This window comes from Perca fluviatilis, chromosome 12, assembly GCF_010015445.1.
Source record: "Perca fluviatilis chromosome 12, GENO_Pfluv_1.0, whole genome shotgun sequence".
In the NCBI taxonomy this organism is placed as follows: Eukaryota; Metazoa; Chordata; class Actinopteri; order Perciformes; family Percidae; genus Perca; species Perca fluviatilis.
This window is the reverse complement of record NC_053123.1, coordinates 26,396,041-26,411,407: the sequence shown is the minus strand read 5'-3', so window position 1 is coordinate 26,411,407 and position 15,367 is coordinate 26,396,041. Positions and strand designations below refer to the sequence as shown.

At 40.1% G+C, this 15,367-nt stretch overlaps 1 protein-coding gene across 1 annotated transcript; it reads right to left on the bottom strand.

Annotated features, from left to right (window-relative positions):
- Positions 1-646: 646 nt before the first annotated feature.
- ttf2 (transcription termination factor, RNA polymerase II) lies at positions 647-15,338 on the bottom strand. The gene is made up of 23 exons (XM_039817854.1): positions 15,226-15,338; positions 14,857-14,962; positions 14,072-14,158; positions 13,821-13,890; positions 12,570-13,430; positions 11,880-12,000; positions 11,395-11,577; positions 10,978-11,138; positions 9,935-10,016; positions 8,972-9,097; positions 8,651-8,801; positions 8,057-8,162; positions 7,677-7,861; positions 6,781-6,934; positions 6,502-6,593; positions 5,482-5,567; positions 4,991-5,133; positions 4,679-4,858; positions 4,067-4,125; positions 3,609-3,762; positions 3,377-3,459; positions 2,394-2,468; positions 647-2,060 (listed from the first exon to the last, which is right to left on the bottom strand). Exons 1-23 carry the CDS (start codon positions 15,251-15,253, stop codon positions 1,916-1,918), a joined length of 3,438 nt encoding a protein of 1,145 aa, XP_039673788.1. The 5' UTR covers positions 15,254-15,338; the 3' UTR covers positions 647-1,915.
- Between the last annotated feature and the right edge of the window lie 29 nt (positions 15,339-15,367).

Genomic DNA, 15,367 nt, shown 5'->3' with positions numbered 1-15,367 from the left:
CAATTTTTTAGTTGGAGCTTGTAAACTTTGCTTTGCGATACACAGCATTCATCGTTTTACAAAAAAATATGCAGAAATACCACAGAGAAATACGCGATAGTAATCATTTAAAGAAACCGATAGATTTGTTTTAACCACTCTTGTCTCTGATAGGTTTAAATTGCCTTGCAAAATGTCTTGCATACACTGATTATCGGACTACATGGGCTTTTGAATAAATAACGTTTTTCCGACATGTGGATTCCATTATCGATACTGTGTCGTTATTTCAGACGTTGAAGCCCAAAAAGCCGAGGTTTCTAAAGGCAGCATGGACATAAAGCTACCCTCTGGATTTTTATGTAGAAAGCATAATAACCAATGAAAACATGGTGGACTGCAGAAGGCCATGACCGTCAAAGCGAGACGTCAGGCGATACATCTGATACAAAACATGAGTACCTACTTATAATTTTAAAAAGTCGGGTGTATGTCATGATCTCCCACATTCTGTTATGTCTAAACACATAAAACTAACTCAAAATGAGCAGGTGACATTCAATTAAACGGTTTGTGGCCAGGATGTATTCTGAATACATTATATCCACAGAGCAAATTAAATCATATACTACCATTCTTCAGTGTCCAAAATAATTTTCAAATCAAACCATCTTCATATCATCTAATATCAAGAAATGCACATTTTAAAACATCTCTAACATATCTTAAAAAGTACAGTATGAGCAATATATGTTCATTGATTAATAATTTCAGTTAACTATGCAAAGGACTTTATTCAGTGAGCAGTCACTTTATCTTACATAATTCAAAGCACCTGCATTTAACATAACAAACATACAACAATACACAATACTTAAAAAAAGCCATTTGAAAACAGCTTTAGCAGAAATAAAATCCAACAGGTGACACAAATAGAAGTAGTTGCTTCACTACAATGAGTCGGCAACTAGAATTTAAAATACCTTTGTCCCTGTGAATAAACATTATAAAATAACTTTGAAACATATACATCTAAAAATATGACTTAATTTTTTGCCACACCTACTGTAGCATATGCCATAAACAAAAAAAGTCCTGTAAAGCATCATACTGGACCAAAAGACCAGAAGTACAAGAGTTCCTCACCTGTATGTCAGCTATGGCTTTTGCACTCAGGCCGGCAATACATACATTTGTAGCTGTGTATACAGCAGTTGCATGATGATATCAGTTGTATAAACATGTTTCAAGTTGAGGAATTTGTTTTTAACTTGTATGTTACAGTATCTGCAGTTGTAGCTGTGATCTCAGGAAACTTACTCGGTTGATTAATCTTAAAATGTTCAATCGAAAGCTCTAATCTGCGGTTTAGTGTTACCTCCACAGCAGTGGCTGTAGGACAAAGTGGCTTCCCCAACTGATAAACAGCAAAAGAAAAAAATAATTAAGATACTCAAGACTTCCTCTTCTCTTCTACAGCTTCATGTGCCTCTTAAAATGAATAAAATAAGAGAAAGTGATGGTCATCAAGTATCTAGTTTTGCATTGATGCAACAAATCAGGGCAAAAGCAGCATCTATTCAATACCAACTGAAATACTGTTATAATAAATCCATTAAAGCAGCATGTAAGAAGACGTTACGAGTACGGAGAAGTCAATAGCAGTTCTGAAATTAGGGACTAACAGTTAAGGAAAAGGAAACCTTGAAATAAAATGTTGAGGCAAATTAAGTCTAATAACAACTTGTAAAGCAGTTAGGATGCAGCTTAAACACTTATGGATTAAGCTAAGAGAGGATGCAGGTCTTATTAGGTTATTTCAAGATTTTTCAGACTTATGTCCTAAACTTTAAATATACTGTATGTATGAACAGTTGTCTGGTGGTGTAGCTATGATGTTGAAAGTGTGGCATGGTGTCCTCCGTTCTTTCCCATCTCAGACACCAAAAATGATTCTGAGATCAGCCAAGGAGAGCTTGGAGAAGGTGCTTCCCGTTCCAGACAGCACATTCTGGGCCAGCTCTTTCTTCTTCGCCTGCAGTGTGGAGATCTTGTCCTCCACTGTGCCATCACACACAAACCTAGAAACAAACACAAAACTATTTTTTAAGACGCATACACCAAATTATAATATGCTAATGACAAACAAGGCACACCACAGCCTTCAGTAAAATGTAATAACAATTAGAAAGATTCAATTAGCAGCCGTCATTTCACTCAGAATAAACCAACGAATTTTTTTTTTTTTTTCCATCTTTGGGTTTGTTGTTTTGAAGTGCAACTTTAATTGTATTTTGGCGTTGTATTTTGTCACTTTAGAGCTTGCCTTAGATGATACTGCCAATTTTCAGAATGATATAATAGTAAACAATAATATCCAAACACACATATTCAATGTCCTGCTGATTTGTTACCTGTGGATGGTGACATCTTTACTTTGTCCAACTCGGTAGATTCGGTCACAGGCCTGATCCTCCAAGGCTGGGTTCCTGTCAGAGTATTCAGGGGTCAGAGGTTTAAAAACTCAACCATTCTTATACTGATACAGCATTACACATTCATGTTTGTGATGACCTAAACACTGCAAAACAGCACAAACTGATTTTACTTCTTTTCATCTTACTGGTGTGAGCATGTTTGTGAGAGGTACTATTTCAATTCTTAAAGAAGTGCATTTGACCATATTAAATAATACAAAATTAACGAGACCAATATTATAAAATAAATAATAAAATTATCTAAACAAATTAAAATAAATAGTTGCTACTATGTAAGGAGGACACAGAGGATTAAAAAAACATGGACTCTTCAGAAGAGGTAATTATATTCACTTGAGTTTCTGCGTGTGAAAGTTACTGGACGAAAATCTTCTGAACATAGCCATACTGAGAAATCCAGATAGAGTTGTGTGGAGCTGATAGTCTTAATTAGCTTTGTAGCAACTCATTTGGCAATGGCTCGAATGTAACGGATGTTCATTAATATCAAAGTGTTATGCACTAAAGCTTTAAATGTTAAAGTTTTGCTTGTAAGATGTTCCATGGGAATAACGGTTGTAATTAAAGCACTTAAAGGGGTTGAAGTGTCGAGTTGAAGAGTGCGCATTGGACAGAGCTCAAATTTCAGTTTAACTGAAAGAGCTAAAACCAGCTTAAAAAGGGTCAGCTAAAAATATATTTCTTTTATTTATATAACATCGTTCAAGTGAAGTTCAGTTGAAGGTCAAATAAAGAGCAACAACAGGAGGTAAAGGTACGGAAAGAACAAAAGCATTAGAGGAATAAGAAACAATAATATAGACAAAAGACAATGTATTTACAACTGGTTACATAAAGCAAAGGGAAGCATACACTAGCAATTTTACTCTTGGTTTCTTATGCCTCAGTGTATGTCTCACCAGTGCATGTCAATAAGAAAGAGGTGATTGCCCCCGATGAGATTGAGTCCAACCCCTCCAGCACAAAGAGACACCAGCATCACCTTTGGCAGAAAAAAAGAAATATAAATCCATACATTTATATACAGTTACTCACAATATGTTAAATGCTACAGAAGCCCAGTTCTGAAAATTGATTCTGATTAATGTAAAAGTAGTAACAGGTTCAGGTCAAGTTTCAGGTGAGATTTACCTGTGGTCCGTCAGGGTTAGTGTTAAATTCTTCCACCAGGTCCATGCGGCGTTTGGGGTTGACAGTCCCGTCGATAACAGCGTGACTCAGGCCCATCCTCCGCAGATGAACTGCTACGATTTTGAGCATGCTGGTCCACTGGGACACGATCACGCTAAAAATGACCAGAAAGGAGACACAGTGTGCATTACACATACTGTATGACTGTGACAGTTAATGGTTCTCAGGTGTTAGCAGTTTACAGGTCAGTTTTATGTGTAGTCCTTTCAAAGATCATATATACAAGATTGTGTGACACAGTCGAAAGCTTGATTTGCCAATTATGTTCTTCTGGCTTGCCAAAAGTGTTTGTTGAATTTTTGCTGAAAGAATAAAACCTAACTCGAACTGAAGCTGATTTAGAATATACCTGGATGAAAAACTGTGTCTGAGGTGACTGTGAGACTTTAATGATTTACCTTTTCTGATCACTACTCTTCTTTCTGATTGCCTTCAGCTCAGAGACAATAGCAGCGATCTGGAAAATCAAGGTAGCAGAATTAGTTTATTTGATGAAACAACACAAGTGATACAGGAAAATTTGTTTTTTGGTACTAATAAACATGGAGTGTTTTTTCCATGTTTGATAGGACAGGGTGTGATACAACAAAGGTTTCTCACCAGGCATGTATATTTTCCCAGGGCTTTTAAAAAAGACGACTTATAAATGTAGCCAATGAAGACATGGTCATATCTCCATCAACAGTAACAGCTGAACTTTTGTCCAAAGACCTGCATGTGGTTGCAGTTACTCTAGACTTTTCAAAACGGTATAGTGGGCAGAAAAGGGATAAAACTGAAATAATCTGTGACCTTTCACTCAACGGACACCACTAAAAAAATTCTGATACAAAAATGTCTTCTTTTTGTTGCTCATGATGGCCTCTGGTTTACAAAACAATGGTCATATTCGTAACAGAGAGAGTAGTCGGTCTTATTACAGCAGATATCAAGCAGCCTGCAGGACACATTCTCACATTCAGGGGGTACATTTGAAGTTAGGATCCTGTGCACAACAACTCCTTGCCCACCTTGGTGCTCTCACTGGTGTCCTCAAAGAGCTGTGAGGAGAAGCGTGTGCCATTAAGGGCCACGGTGTCGTTGGTGGGAGTGCCCGATGCAGAGGGGCTGGAGGTGAGTGACAGAGCATTGAGCTGCTCCTCCAGAGACAAGACGATGCCATCACCCTGCAGCTCCGACGTGTCAAGAGTCTGAGCAGAGAGGGGGAGGGGGTGAGAGAAAGACGGAAACGAATGACTGTGTATACTATGCAGTTGTTTTGTGCGTGTATTTATGTTTGTAAGCTTTTTCATTTTGATACAAAAACTGGTACGCCTTGGCACCTTCTTAAGAAGCGACAGGTGACAGCAGCACTGTCGGAGGCGCAGCAGCAGGGACAGGATGTGGACGGTGCTGGACGCCTGTTGGGGCTGCTGGGAACTCGACACGGCAGGGTCAGCCTGGGACAAACCAAACTCTTGGGCCACTGGGGAGGGAAGACACACACACTTTTGATACACCAACATTTTTAATAGCAACACTGATTTCTAATCAAGTTTGATTCAAACTTACTTGGCTTACTTAAGCTCTTACTTGGTGAGGTAGAGGCCGCCCCAAACTAACTTTATTCTTAATTGTTACATCCACAGAGTACAATGTAGGGACATTTTTATTTCTGCAGTTTAACCCAATGTAATAAAGGAGCAGTGGACAGTTTATATACTGTACACAGCATCCGGGGAGCAACTTGGGGTTCAGAGTCTTGCTCAGGGACACTTGGGAGAGAGAGAGAGAGAGAGAGAGAGAGATTGAGAGAGAGAGAGAGATATCTCACCTTTGTCAAAGGGATTGGAACTGGAAGCATTTCCCTTTTTCACATCATTTCCTTCATGTCTCTTCAGGTAGTTCTGCAGAGTAGATCTGCAGATGAAGAGCAAATCATCATTCTAGTGTCAACTGATGTTTTTTTATTGCTATATCTACCGCATCCAGGCAGACTTCCCATCTCTTTTCTATGCAGTTACACATTAAGACCTCATCGATGGTAGTCAGAGATCAGTCTAACCGTGGATTTCCACCAGATGCGTAACGGCTGCGGAACGGCCGCGGAGTCATTAGGTTTCCATTAAAGTCAGCGTGTGTATTTCCACTGGCTGCATAACGGCTGCATTCCGACTCCGGCACATCTCCGGCGGTCCGCAGCAGATACACAGAGCTTCTATTTTTGCCGGACGCCGGAGAGCTCCGCAGAAATATAGCGCACGGCAGATAGTGCGGGACAGGAAGTCGAGCACAGAAACAAAATAAACATCCGGTTAATTTTCAAAATAAAATACACCGTGCTCACGGCGGATCATACTTCCCTGCACTCCACCTTGAAAACACAGCACTGAGCCGTTTCCCCTCTACTCCTCTGGATGGAAACTAACTGTTGTTGGTTTTGTGGTTATATTCTACGTGAATTCGCGAGATCTCGTGGGTCCTCCGAACTACAGCGGTCAGTCATGGCCGCAGCCGTGCCGGAACAAATCCGGACCCGGTGGGTATTGACGGACGGCGGAGCACGCAGCAGAAACGCAGCGGAGCCGGTCCGCAGCCGTTACGCAGCCGTTACGCATCTGGTGGAAATGAATGATTAGTCCCCATTTCATTCCTGGACACACAATTAAGACCCAGATTGCAAGTTATCTCTACAATATTTATTAAACAAGGAACTGGCGGGTGGTAATAGCTTCTTTCCTTCCGATCATGTTCTTCACAAAGAGTGAATCCAGTGTAAAAGACAAAAAAAAAAGGATATTTTGTTAAATAAAAAAATAAAAAATAAGGCATAAGAAATAAGTTGTTTTGTTACCTTGATTGGGCAAAGACCACATCATACACAGCCTGTTCGTCCTGGGACAGTTTGAGTTGATGCACCTCGCAGGTCCGATCCGGAAGAGACACCTGAAACATTTAACATTTCGCTTCAGCCAGGATCAAGAGTGTGTTGATGTTTTAATCAATCAACACCTCAGTTGTAGCTCCCAGAGAGTCGTATTTGTTTGTCTGAACAAAATAAACAATAAACACAATTGTCCACAATGTAATGTTTCTAGAAGGAAAGAAGTCCAAGGCGTGCTTCTGTCCCTACCAGTGGTTTCCCTGTGGAGTCCTTCTGGTCTTTGGTTCGTCGGAGCAGCAGAGTCCTCGTCAGGATGTTGAGTCTCTCTCTGCCTCGGTTAGAACCGTTGTCCACCTGAGCTTTCCACAGTTTGTACTCATCAAACGGAGAACAACGCAGAAACCTGAAAGACAGACGAAGACATAAAGGGAATAAACAGAAGCTTTTTCCAATCCACCATAGTGACGGCAGTGAAAATGAATTTAAGTTAGCAGTTTCAAAAACACTTCAGTTTCAGTGCATTATTAGTGGAAAGCATCATTTCACTCATTAAGGTTCCTTTGTGCAATGTGAGAACATGTCGACGAAGGCTGCTCATAGTGCTGGTTAATAAATAAATAAATATCTTTCAAGTTGAGCCTTTTCTTTCTTCAAGTGAAAATTGTGTTCCTGTTCCTGTATGTTTATTGTGCGTCTGAGATTTCTGTGGAATTTGAGGTAAATCTATAGCGCCACCTTGTGGTCATTTCTACAGCACTTTTCATCCATAACTCCTGAACGGTCAAGAAAAATGTATTTTTCCTGATGAAAAACAATCACATGAACATGTATTATTTGCTTCGTTTAGTGTAGCTTTAACATGCTTGCATAGTTTATTTTATACTTTTATATTTTCATTTTTGCCAGTCTACTTTGATGTACAGCGCATTTTACATGAACAACATTTGCTATATAAAACAGTGGTCACAAAAACTTGTATATATTTAAACCTTCTTTAACATACTTTAAAAAGGTAAATAAAAAAAGCTTTACACTACTAAATTAACTGGAAATAGTGCCTTCCGTTGAGAACCCCACAAAAGAAAGAAAGCATTTCTACCAGATAGGATTTTTAAAACTCTTGTATTCACTGTGTTTTGTCCTACTTGAGCAGTGAGTACATGTCCAGCAGGTTGTTCTGGATGGGGGTACCAGTCACAGCCCAGCGGGCACGAGCCCTCAGCTGACAGACAGCCATGGAGGTCTGCACTTTTGGGTTTTTGATGTTGTGGGCTTCGTCCAGAACCACCCGGGCCCAGGTCACTCGCAGAAGAGGAGCTGAGCGTAAAGACTGAGGAAAACAACGTGACGTGAAGTGTGAGTCGTTTGTTAGGTTTGGTGCCAAAGATGATTGAACACATGGAATCAAATGTCAGCTGCCAGCGTCTTTAATGAAACTATGTCCATATTTACATCTTACAGCATTGAAGCGGATGAATGTTGAAGTCAGAACGGTTGCTTTACATCATAAATATACACTACTCACCACATAATCAGCATCTTTGCTGGGTTTCTCAGCGTCCTCCTTCTGGACTGGGATCTCCTTAGAGACCAAACTGTATGTGGTCACCACCACATCATAATCTGCCAGCCTGAGAGACGGACAGAGAACACTTCATTCAGTTTGACTGTGTGTGTCCCAAAGTTGATGTCAAATTTCCAGTTTTATATTTCAACAAAACACACAACTCGCAACATGAACAAATCCCCGCCCTTCCGTCATCACCACCCACCCAGACAAAAATCAAGAACAAGATGACACAAAATGAGTTTTTGAAGTGTTAAGCGCTGAGTAAAAAAAAAAAAAAAAAAAACTGGAAATGGTCTCTGTCAACAAGTCAACAATGTACCTGTGTGCAATGTAATTGTGTTCCTGCAGTGTCTTTTTCTGGCCTCTTTACATCGACCCTTTAATTTGTACTTGTAAGCATAAAGGTAAATGAAGCCAATACAAAACTACAACAAAAGAAACTTTCATTTGATCCAGGCTGAGAAAAAAGAAAACCGGGTGTGACCTTAGTGATAGAGACAGAGAACAGAGAGTGGCGTGTACGTGTGAATTTGTGCATGGTTTCCTCACAGTTTGGCACTTTTCTCGCGGTTGGGGCCGTGGTACAGGTACACAGTCAGCTTGCCTGTCTTGACATGTCTGTCAATCTCCCTCTTCCAGTGGTGGACCAGTGAGGCCGGACAGATGATCAGAGTGCCCTTAGAAACCACGAGGCTGGAATCTGGATGATTAACAAACAAACTAATCAAAACTAGCGTAGTTCTTAATACTAAAACCTAAGATTCAAATTGAGAGTATTATCTAATTTAAATATGAATTGCATGGACAGTAGGATTGCATTGCTGTATTCTATCATACCTCCTGAAAACAGTAAGAAAAGGTTTTAGTTACCAGTTTTGGAGACCCAGCTCTCTGGCTTCTTCTCTTCCTTCTTCTCAGCTTCCTCTTTTGCTTTGATCTTCTTGGCCAGTATGAGAGCAATCATGGTCAGGGTTTTCCCCAGACCCATGTCATCCGCTGAACCCCAAAAGAGCGGGAAGAAGAAATGATGAAGACAATACTAGAGATTGACCGATACTGGTTTTTCAAGGCTGATATCGACACCGATTATTAGTAGTTAATAAAACCGATAACTGATATTTGGAACCGATATGCATTTACAGTGAAAATTAAGATTTTGGAATGTTACAAACTCCAACATTGTTTAAATTCTTTAAGCAATAATTTAATACATTAGAAACTTTCAACATAATACACAGTAAAAGATAGTCAGTCTGTGTTGTGGGCGGGACATTAGCTCACAGTCATTGGTGAGTGAAACTGAAGCAGAGGGACAGACACAGAGCTGTAGTGGAGCCAAAGTAGCAAACTTTTTACTTTTTTAACTTTATCGGTATCAGGCAAATAAAACGCTGATACAGATAATCTGCAAACTGCCCAAAATAACAACCCTAATCGATCCCTAAACAAAACATTATTGACTTGAAGTTTCTCTAACACTTCGTGAAGAAGTTCTCTGTTCAGTGGAGGTAAATGGTTTGTCACGTTCTGAAAAAATTACTTATTTAAAAAAAAAAAACTTTTGCAGAGAAAAATGTTGGCAAATTCCTGGCTAACCAAACTGATTGACTTGATGTTTTTTTGATAGTGGGGAGAAACAGTATCACTTTGCAGCTGTATTGTCTTTGTATCCCATAAAGGTTTTGAGAATGAACACATCTCACCGAGCTATTCTCACTCCTGGACAATTATTCTACCATCTCACATCTTTCATTTATTCTTTATTATAACCTCTTTAATAAAACATCATGTCAAAAATAATAACAATAATAATAATAATAACGGTGAACATACCCAGAATTCCTCCACAGGGATTCTGGGTTTCTCTCCAGAGCAGCCAGGCCAAAGCTCTCCTCTGATGGGCCAGGAGCGACACCTGAACAACCAATCACAAAAGGAAAATGTTATTATTAGAGTAACGTAATGGACCAATCCAAACAGGACATAGAGGCTAGGGCGGGGTGATATGGGAAATTAATCTAATATCACGATATTGTTGACCAAATACCTCAATATCAATACTGCGGCGATATTGGTGCTTATAAAAAAAATTTGATAGATACAAATAGATTTTTGATAAATAATCATTCTTAATGTGTATATAATAACTAAGTGGGTAAAGGCAAATAATAGAAAAGCTAGAACAGTCTGGTAAGTTCAAAAAATACATCACTTTACTGTAATCCAGCCATTAAAACCAGGGAAAGATAACACTTATGCCATATTACGTTATTACGATATCCAAAATCTAAGATGATATCTAGTCTCTTATCACGATATTAATATAATATTGATATATTGCCCAGCTCTAATAGAGGCTCTGTTATAGTAGCTAATTGCCAAGTAGGTTTTAAGCAATAGTTATTTAAGTACTTTCTAAAAATAACAAATAAACAAACATGGGATGCATGTGTGTCCACATAATTTGTGAAACATTTTATATTCCAAAACATCAAAATGCAACAATAAACACAACATTCTTGCATCTTGCACAGTACTTTGCACTATTACTTTTTGCACTTTACATCCCACTCCATGTGTACCTGTATAGATATTATGTCTTATTTGTATATTTCTACATTATGCTTATATGTGCCTATATGTATATTGTTGTCTCTATTGTACAGTATATGTCTATATTACTATTTGTCTACTGAATGTTTTCTACATGTCCATTTGTTGAATGTATGTTAACACCTACCAAAGTCAAATTCCTTGTGTATGTAAGTATACTTGGCCAATAAAACTGATTCGGATTCTCTGAAGCTTTGTCAAATTTGCATTAGTGGCGTCAGATATTCCGAGTATATGATGGAAAAACTGAAGCAGTGTGTAACCTTGATGCCCTTTGGGTCTGGAACCTCGGACTCAGCGTCGGGGCAGGACTCCAGGGATTTGTGGAGATGGTCAATGGCCTCGCAGGTGGCATTTTTCACCGCCAGCAAACGGTCGTGAGTCATCCTGCCACCATAAAGGCCACCTGCCACCTGTGGGTTTGCTGGAATCAGAGGACTGAGAGTTAGGGTGTTTGCATGAGTGATGAATTAAAGCAGTGAAAGTAAATATTCCATCCGGAGAAAAATAGTTGGTAAATAGGTGAAATGAGAAACGCAAATTACGTCAAATGTTGGAGAGGATTTATACCCATCTCTTGCCACAAGCTAGCTAAGTTTTAATGCTACAAATAAAACTGATATGGCCTGACAGAAATCCTAAAAACTAGAAATGAAATGTCTTCCACCGGTTCAGCCTACCTCCATACATCGGAGTGTATCCCTGGCTCAGCTGAAGCCCCAGGGAGCTGCCGGAGGCCTGGTGTTGGGAGGGGCCGGGGGCTGGCAGGGCAGGGAGCAGGATGGTGCCGCCCTGCCGGCTGAACGGGTTAACCTGGCTGCTACCCAGACTAGCATCACCGCGGTCACGTTCACCCTGGGACTCTGAAAGCGATTGGTAGATTTCAGTTGAATTGGTCAGGAACTGACATTAATGTAAGTTCAACTGCTCCACCATATTTATGATAATATAGAGCTTCTCGTTTTCTCTTGCAATTTGATCTTCTTGTACTTTTAGCTATTATTTATGATTTCATTGTAGGCAAGGTACAGTAAATGAACTAAAAGCCACTCGGAAACCTAAGATTTGTAGTTACAATTCACGGATTAATCTCAACAGCAGTAGAATGGAGTGGCACTGTTAAAAAGCAATATATATTATTCCTGCTGTACAGTGAGTGTGTTACCAGGCTGAGAAGCAGCAGTGAGGCTCAGAGACTCCAGCGCGTCCTCCAACTCTTTCACCTGAGTCCTCAACCTCTCCCCTTTATCTGGCAGAGCTGCCACATTCACCACAGACAGAGTCGCCTTAACAGGAGGACAAAAAAGGGGGAAGAGAGGATAGACAGACAGATAAAAATGGATACAGAGGCAGAGGCTTAGTCCTTGCCGCAGCCGTGGTTTCAATTCCAACCCACGGCCCTCTGCTGCATGTCATTCCCCCCCTCTCTCCCCCTTTCCTGTCTTCCTGGCCTAAAATGCCCCACAAAAATGGATACATAGAAAACATAACCATAATAAGAACCTCTGTTTCATTCATTTAAAAGTCAAAGAATCAAGTTCACAAACTTGACTTTTGTCTGTTGTGGTCGGTAGTACTAAAAACTGAAGTACTGAAAATGTTCTAATAATAAATCAGTATCTCTTATTCTACGTTTTTCTACGTGATTGAGAGACTGAGACTGTCTCCCTGTCTACAGAGTCAAAGAAGATGTTCAGCAATACATCACAACGTACTGTATATTGAGCATAATGCCACACAATACAATATTGGTATTAGCCTCAATAAAACAGTATTTGTCCAGCTATCAGCTATCATCTATTAGGGCTTTCAAAATGTGTCCAAACAGCCAATCATCTGTTTCAAAGTCACTCACCTTTTTCTGTTGGAGTTGAGCAGTGAGCAGGCTGTGCAGCCCTTTGGGAACTTCCTGCTGAACTTTCATCTTAGAACTTGGCTGGAATCCAGCAAAGTTGGTCAGTGTCTTTTGAACAGCAGTAACAGGAGGAGTTTTCTGAGTAGCAGGTTTCACTGACACCACCACTACATCATCATCATCATCAGCATCTTGGTGGATTTTGGTTTGACTGGACTCTGATTGTGTTGGTTTGCTAAATGCAAGGTTCCTGGTGGTATCAGAGCCTCTGGAAGCGGATTCAGATTTAGAGATACTCTTTTCTACAGTAGGGTCAGTTTGTTCCACCAGACAGGTTTTACCATTAGTTGGTTGGTGGGGCGAGTCCTTGTGAGAATTCTGTGAGGTCCAATTTATTTTCTCTGGGTGAATAGCCTTGACACTGGAGTTAGAAATCTTTTTTTCTGCTTTCTGGTTGTCTTTAGTCTTGTCTTGCGCCGTATCAGTTATTTTTTCCACAATGTTAGCTTTGATACCGTTTCTCTCCTCATCTGAAACTCTCTTCTTTAACTTCATCCCTGGTGGAAGTTGTTTACCTCTGTAAGACTCCGCTGAATTTAGCTTCCCTGCCTCCTCTTCTTCCACTCCTGCATCTACGCTCTCCACATTTTCTTTCTGACAGCCCTCTCTTGATTCAGCCTTGTGACTTGCCTCGCTGTCTTTGAACTCTGTTCTTTTCTCATCACCTCCACCACTCTGCATCCTTCTCCACTCAGAGTCCTTGTCCGTCTTGCTGGAGACTTTAAAGGGGTTTTGGACAGGCGGCAGGCAAGAGGGCTGTAGCTTTGTGTCAGATAGAGGGTTTCTCTTTTCTTTCTCTGGCTGCAATGATGGAAGTCAACAGACATTTTTTAAAATGGCTAGCAGACAGACAAAGCAAAAAGAAATGGAAGAAGACATGCAACAAAGATTCCTGGCTGGACTCAAACTATGGATGTTGTTATTGCAAGCTCAGTGACTTAAACCAAAATGTAAATTTTCTGTATGTCCAGTTATATCTCTACAGTAATTTATATATTATATGTGGTCTCTTTGGAAATGTTGGAATCATGACAAAAATTCAACATAAAGTTCTAAACATGAGTTTGTAATGATTGAGGGTTGAAGAGATAAAAGTGTTGTCTACAGCTGATGAGTCCCGGATACTTTTAGTGACAATAGTATTTGAAGTATATAAGTAGGGTGTGTATGGTGTAAGCTGTGCTGCCTTACTGCAGTCCAAGGCACGGTTCCACACCATCTTTGGCCTGCTTTTTTGCCCACAACACACCTGTAGAACAACCTGGAAAAGGAGAATGCACTTAAAGTCAAAAGGTACAATCCAACCAACCAAGCGTGCAGTCACCTAGAGACAGGCATCTTGTTCAAGTGCCTAATTTAAATGTAAAGCTGCAACAGCAATTACTTTTCATTGCTGGTTTTGTTACTTCCTGGACCATAAAACAATCCACCTGCACACCCACCTGTGGCTCTGCTGTTGTAGACTGTAGGTGAGAGCTTGGAGCTCCACCATCGAATCTTCATGTTGGAGGCAGTGGGATGGTGAGATGCTGGAGGAAATGATAATGATGATAATGCAGATAAAAAAAACAAATATAAACATCTGTCATCCGTCATCAGTGTGTGACTAAGAGACAGTTAAAGGAATACACCACCGTTTGTTGAAATAGGGCTTATCACGGTCTCCCCTAGCTGTAGATAGGTGGGCCAACGTATTTTTTGTGCATGCACTGTTTTAGTCCAGTGCAACACCGGCAGCGCCACCGCTAGTTAGCTTAGCGTAATGAATGGAATCCTGTGTTGCCGGTTAGCATGTTGTGAGTAAAAGTGAGCCAACAAAAGACAAAAAAACAACCTAATTACTTGCATTGAGAAAAAAAATGCATTGGCCCACCTATCTACAGCCAGGGTAGACCGTGATAAGAACTATTTCAATAAACGGTGGCGTATTCCTTTAAGACTAAGCTAGCAAACTGTATATAACTGATGTTTAGATATAGAAGAGTGGTCTCATGCATCTCTACTTTGAGGTACTAGCTTTTTGGACACTTCTAGGTTGGACTACAGTATTTTCTTTATTGAGGAACCTGTAGATATTCTTCACAACAATGAGGATTTATAATTATGCTGCGGTGGGTACTTGGATCCACCCTTGCCTTCCCACATCCTCTCTATAATCGTTTCACAGTGTTAGACACAGGGGATCAGTGAGGACACATCTGCCCAACGGTGATGTGAATAACGTTACCTGGCCACGTGAGTGAAATCGCAGCCTTGCTTGTCAATGCAGACGTAAAAGCTTTTGCCTTTATTTGGTCCATCTTTAACGCCCGTTTTTAACATACACACGCTGCCTGTATGGGGACATTAAGAACAAGTGATTTACCAAATGATATAGCTAAACTTTCTTTTCACTGCAAGTTAGCAACGGAATGCGTAGGGGAAAAAATGGTTTGATTAATGTTAATTCAAAAGTTACACGGCTCATCAACAGAACCTGCCTTGTCATGCACATTACAAACAGTGTAAATATGACTTCTGGAAACTTAACAACACAATATTTCTACTTTATATTTTATAACAAACAATAAACTATCATCAACTTATTAAGACTTACCGTGAACATTACATAAAATCTTCTCCATTGTCCTGACACATTCAGTTCAGTTCATAGACAGTATGGTTCAGTTTCAGTTGCTTCCCTGAGCATGAAAGTATTTTCGTATCGACCAATCGCAGCAGTCAGAAAACACATCCGG

What these genes read in the sequence shown, in the direction of transcription:
- ttf2 (XM_039817854.1), bottom strand. Translation starts at nt 15,253, where the DNA reads ATGGAGAAGATTTTATGTAATGTTCACG. An exon ending in CACTGCTGCTTCTCAGCCTG is followed by an intron (nt 11,578 to 11,879) that starts GTAACACACTCA and finishes AATCGCTTTCAG; the next exon opens with AGTCCCAGGGTGAACGTGAC. An exon ending in TTTCTTATTGACATGCACTG is followed by an intron (nt 2,469 to 3,376) that starts GTGAGACATACA and finishes ATACTCTGACAG; the next exon opens with GAACCCAGCCTTGGAGGATC.